Source organism: Thalia democratica, chromosome 4 (genome assembly GCF_965202585.1).
Source record: "Thalia democratica chromosome 4, ktThaDemo2.hap1.1, whole genome shotgun sequence".
NCBI classification, from domain to species: Eukaryota; Metazoa; Chordata; class Thaliacea; order Salpida; family Salpidae; genus Thalia; species Thalia democratica.
The window spans coordinates 63,718,676-63,724,675 of NC_139168.1; the positions used below are offsets into that span (position 1 = coordinate 63,718,676).

Genomic DNA, 6,000 nt, shown 5'->3' on the forward strand with positions numbered 1-6,000 from the left:
GGAAATAGCTTGTATTGTATTTAAAACAAAACTACTCATGCTGAAAATTTAAAACAAAACACTTTATGCTCGAAATTCATCTTTTAACTTGACAAGAGCACAGATATGTAACTTTAAAAATAATTTCACCATCAATTTTAAATCGGCAAGATGACAAACTGAATTGTAGGCCTAATTGTTGCTGTAAAAAAATCAATTTAAAATGTTTACATGCTATGTTTATAGTAGTACTTTTGATGCAGTTGTGAGTAAGGACAGTAGAGCTCAAATTATAATAAGCCGTAATTTCATTGAAAATGTCTTATTATAACAAAAACCTTGAACTCTTTTTTTCTTACACTTACATTTTATTTCAACAGTCTGTTTTACAGATTGTAAAAAGAGTGCATAAATCTTCTAGAAAATAAAAAATTTGGGTTTTTTTATGGCCTAGAATTACGGCTATATATACTATAACTAATAAAATTTACTAAACAAAACGGAAATGCTAAAAATAAATTTGAACTACTGGTGTAAGAAATTTTTTCTCGGTCATCAAGTCATACACCACATGTTAGAATAAAAACTAAAGGAGGAAAAAAAGGCAGTCAAATTTTACATTCTTAAAAAAAACAACAGTAACAAAGACATTAAAAAAATTCTTAAATATTAAAACTAACCTACTTGAAACAACTAATTTAAATATAAGTTAACATGATTAAAAAAAATTATAATTGCAATTATTTCTTTGAAAAAAAGAAACTCAGTCATGTTATTTTTTAGTAATTTATGTAAAAAACAGCTCAAATAGAGACTGCAACAATTAAAAACTATAAGCTAAAAAAAAAATATTAAGAAGTATATAAATAAAAATTTAAACTATTTTTTTTACAAGTTGTAAATGTTACAACAGTAAAATATATCTTTAAAGTAGAAATAAACTTATAGCTGAAAAAGCTTTAATACAGACATTACTTTAAAATTCTTTATAAGAAACATTGATAAAAATACGCTAAAACATATTTTTGTCAACAATTAAAGCTATCCAACTGCTTAATGAATAAATTATTAAATGACTGCAAAAAAAAATAACATTTGATTAGTAAACTAAATTGTCAGAAAATAGATTCTTATTTATATCAAACGTTTTTGAATTAAGTTTAAAAGAAATAAATAAAACTTAAGTGTTTAAGATTTCGAATTTAAAAACACAAAAAAATCTATTTTAGCTTCAGGAAATAACCTTTCAGAATAATCAGGAGATGGAAGTACTGAAAGATACTTCCTTGAAAACATGGCGAGACATGGTTATATTTTCTTATTTGACTTCTAAAAAAATAAAACTTTACTTATTTACTTCTTTAGTTTGTTAAAATAAACTTTTTTTAGCAAACAACTTTATTTAATTTTTGTCTCAATCTCTTGATCAACTGAATCTTGTTGCTATCTTTCGTGAGTGGCTGTTTTCAATTTGAAACGTGTAGTGGAACGACAAAAATTCATTGAGAACGTCTTATGTAAATAATTGAGTTTTAGGATTATTAAGCGATACTAAAGGAAAATGAAAACTTTGACCAGTCTCATGATAACTATGTTTTTTTTACTTCTAATTTCAGCAGCCACTAGCTGTTTGAGATTAGGAGGGGAAAAGTAAATTCGATGACGCAGATAAACAGCTGTTGTGACTAAAAACAAGCTGTTTTCATAGAGGTTTAAGTGTGTGCTGTTATTTGTAGTAGACAACATAGATTCTTTAGTAAGTCTCACTTTATTTTCTTCCAAGGTTGCTTAATTTGTAAAATCTTTTTGACCTGCTGGACTATTCACTTTAACATTAAAAAAAAGTTCAGCATGCGCACATACACTTGACAGCAATGCGTTGTTTTCAATACACTGCTGCGTTATTTTATAAAAAGGTTCGAGCAGTTCAAAAATGAGACTAACAAGTTTCCATTTTTCAGCAGTACTAAAATTAAAATGAAATTTACTATTAGCAACGTAAAACTGGATTGACACTTTCTTTCATTTGTTTAGTCTTTTCAAAGTAAAAATTTTCAGATCAAATTTAATTTTAAGATTATTTACTTGAAATTAAAAACTATTTATATTACTTTTGTGTCTAATAAAATCAGTAAATAAAAAAAAAACAACGTTTCTTAATATTAATAATATTCTTAATACTATACGTTCTTTTTTTATTTACACAAGTCCTTGATCTATATTTTCATTACGTATAACTCATCATTCTTTCAAATAAATGCTTATAAGTTATATATAACTACTTCTGAAACAATCGAAAACAACAACCTTAATTGATTTCTTTACACATTTAAAAGGCACAGAGCATTAAAACTTTTTATGTAAGTTTTTTAATTAAAAACAAAGTATAAAAACTGATCACTGAGAGCAAAGTCTTTTCACTAAAGACTGAATCCGGGTCTGGCCAAATCTCAGCTAGGATCTGGATCTTATTTTTCAGCCAGGATCCAGTAGATGACTAATTTAACACTAGTGATCTACCAGATCCGCTATTTAAGTTCCAGTCGATTCCGATTTCGGATATTTTTTCTAATTCAAGATTAAACTAATGTTTCAAATTAAGATTCGGCCAAATCCGGTTTCGGACCTACTTTTTAGTTTAAGATCCGGCCGGTTCCAGTTCCGTATCCGGATACTAAATGTTTTAAGTTTTATGCAATTTCAATAGAGACCAAACTAATAAAATTTAATCATTATAAATTACTTCGTAAAAATTGTTTAATACAAATACTTTCTTAAAAAACACAGTGTTATTGTCTAAATTTTTTATTTGAACACTAGGGGAAAGAACGTTGTAGAATAACAAAAATCAACCTGTAAGAAATCTCAGTTTTAATGTAAAATATCAAACTACTTATACGACTAATTTTGAATTTTGTTCTTGTATGACATAAAAGAAAATTAAACTAAATGTTAAAATGCTTTAAAAAAATAACGAACTTTTTTTATGATAGGCTCTACATTAGACTTTTACGAGCAATAACTTTAGCAACTGTTTAGAAATACAAAAGTAAGTAATTTAGTATATAACATTTAATCATATAAACGCTATTAAGCTACAAAGAAACATATTCTTGTTTTTTCAAATTTTGATGAAAAAATAAAAGTTTTTCGACGGTTTTAGGAAGCAATCAATTCCGCATTTGTTCGTACAAGTTACCAGCTTCTAAAAATAATATTTCACAATAAACAGAAGATGGTGGTGCCAAAAGATACCTTTTTGCTAACTTGGTAAATTTGTAAACTATTTTTTAGTTTTGGGAACAGTTATATGTGCTAATATCGGTAAACTATTAAGAAAACAGTATATTTAAGGTGCAAATTTTACTCTTCATCTTGACACTTAAGTTTATTTTATTCTAATGTAAAATTAGTTTTAATACAAGTTTAATATTCACAATTTATACAATAACTTAACTCTAGCTAGGTAGAATATACCAAAAAAATTTAAATTACTCATTTTACTACTCGCCATATGTTAGTATTATATTTTATTAATCAAAAAAAGTTTTTATTTGATTTATTCAGAGACATTAAGTTTAGTTTATTTCACTTAATGTAAAATACAAAAGATAATAATAACTTTTAACTAGTTACTAATCAAATGAACATAATTTTAACTTCAAAGTTTTAAAGAATTGTATTATGATATAAAAATTTATTTGTTTTATTGATAAAAAATAAATAGTACAAAAAAGCTAGGAAGTTACATATTTTTATTACAAACTATAGTTTTTAATCATTGGTTTAATTGATACGTTTTACATGTTCACTTTCTCTTTACTCATTTAAGCAAAATTATTTTTTTGTGATGCATATTGAATTAATAAAAAAACCTTTTAAGAACCCAAATAAATGAAAATTATTTAATTTTGAAAATTTATATTGTAAAACATAGAAATATATAAATTAAGTCTTAGTGTTTTTATTTAACTAAAATAGATAAAAATAAGATATATTTTTAAGTTCTACGAGCGTAAAATTAAAAAGAAATTATAATTTCATTACAAACAATAGCATTGAAATATTTAAAAAAATATATAAAAATGATAAAAATTAACTACATTTTTTGAACTTGTAAAGAACAATAGTTAACTGTGAATAAACTGAAAAAAGCTTTACACTTTTAAAATTATTATATTGATCAACTCAAAACTAAAAAATATAAAGATGTGAAATAATAATTTTTTATACACATTTCTATATCAAATGGCTTGATTACGATGAAAAATAAATAAAATCTAAAAAATTTGTCGTTTTTTAAAAAACAAACATAGTAATAAAATAAGTTAGAACTATTGCAAAAAAAACAAAAAATATAATTTATTTTTGTAAAAATCTTAAATTTATAAACAGTTAATGTTTATTAGGGCAAATATCTAAATACTCTCCTGAATGATGATGTTGGTGTAACTTCCTAGTTTCCATGGTAACCGGCAACGCGATGCTGGACGATCTGCTCTTCACCACCACCCCTTTCACTTTCAGGTAGGCTTCCTGAATCCTCCTGTTCACCACCTTCAACCTGAACCAGTCCTCCTCGTCATTGTACAATTCCTCCATGGCAACCGCCTCCCGAAGTTTCGCTTCCATAGCGACGGGTTGGTAGATGCCTGAAAAGCGGAGGCGGCGGAGGTAGGTGTCCGTGGAGGGGGGCGAGACGTAGACGAATGTGGCCCTGATGCGACTTTCTCGAAGCCGGTAAACCCCCTCAACACCGTCGATAGCAAAAAGACAAACCTTTTTGATGAAATTTTGTTTTATGTTCTATTTGTTAATTAAATGATTTGTTTAGATTTTTTGGTAGTTTTTGTGGTTTTTGTTGAAACTTTTCTGAACTTTTATTGCAAAATTTTAATTTTTTTTTTATTAAATTGATTAAATTAATTTAAATATAGTATAATATGAAAAATAGTGTTTTTTAGGTAAGTTATTTTAGAATTAAGAAAATGAAAAATTGAGACACAAAACTAGCTTTATTATTGATATACTAGTATAAGTATTGGTAGCTGTAAATGTCCTATAAAAGTTTTCAAAATAACTTAAAAAAAGCTTATTATTTTTATGATTAAAAGTTTAAATTTATTTTTTTCCAAATTTTAAATTTAATAAAACAATTAAACTTTACAAGATGTTAGATATGAAGCTAGCAAATGTCTGTTCACCGCGTACAAATGACCTTCATAATTCCAACTTGCCAAAAATTCGTCACCATCTTTCATAATCTGTAGAAAAATAAAAATTATATTAGCGCGGTGTTGCAAATTTCTACTTAAACCTAATGTTTATACAAGACATACTTAAACTTTTTAAATTAAAGTATTTAATTCTTTTCCTTAAAAGCAGTTAAACTTTTTTAGCTCACTAGAACTAGTTTATACTAAAAGTAAATATAAACATGAAATTTTTTTTGTTCAAATTTTTCTTTACTCCTTTAAAATTTAAAAATAGATTTATATGTTTTTTTAAACAAAAACTTCTATTTAAAATTTGAACAGAAAGAAAAAACCATGCATAAAAAAAAAAAACGACCTCTTGCATTTCTCCTTTCGTGTGGTGCACGAAAAAGAACCCGCCGCGAGAGGTCGCAGTTTGGGGCGGGGCGGAGGTGTGCAGGGGCATTATGACGTAATCGTTGCCACCGTCGCACCTCAGCCGCTTCATCAGGGTTCGCTTGCCAACTCCCCGGACCCCGCAGAAAACAATCAGCTGCGACTCCTGCATCGCTTCCAGTCTCATTTGTTTGCCACTTGTTTTTAATTTTTTATTTTATTTGCTAAATCTTAAAAAAAATAAAACTTGTTAAAGAATATAAGAAACTGGAATTTTTAAAAATCTTAACAGTATATAGTAACCTTCCAACTAGGTACGCACTATGCACACATCTAAAAAGTGAGTGCGTACCTAACCGGCAGTGCGTATCTAGGAAATTTTGATCTTTAATTAGCTACAAACATATTAGAGGCCACTAAAGTTTACAAA

The 6,000-nt window shown here is 27.0% G+C and overlaps 1 protein-coding gene across 1 annotated transcript; it reads right to left on the minus strand.

Annotated features, from left to right (window-relative positions):
• Positions 1–4,374: 4,374 nt before the first annotated feature.
• Positions 4,375–5,757, minus strand: LOC145833532 (guanylate kinase-like). Its single transcript, XM_082940703.1, has 3 exons — positions 5,551–5,757; positions 5,142–5,243; positions 4,375–4,758 (listed from the first exon to the last, which is right to left on the minus strand). Exons 1-3 carry the CDS (start codon positions 5,755–5,757, stop codon positions 4,375–4,377), a joined length of 693 nt encoding a protein of 230 aa, XP_082796829.1.
• Between the last annotated feature and the right edge of the window lie 243 nt (positions 5,758–6,000).

What these genes read in the sequence shown, in the direction of transcription:
- LOC145833532 (XM_082940703.1), bottom strand. Translation starts at nt 5,757, where the DNA reads ATGAGACTGGAAGCGATGCAGGAGTCGCAGCTGATTGTTTTCTGCGGG. An exon ending in CGAAAGGAGAAATGCAAGAG is followed by an intron (nt 5,244 to 5,550) that starts GTCGTTTTTTTT and finishes ATTTTTCTACAG; the next exon opens with ATTATGAAAGATGGTGACGA. An exon ending in CATATCTAACATCTTGTAAA is followed by an intron (nt 4,759 to 5,141) that starts GTTTAATTGTTT and finishes TTCATCAAAAAG; the next exon opens with GTTTGTCTTTTTGCTATCGA.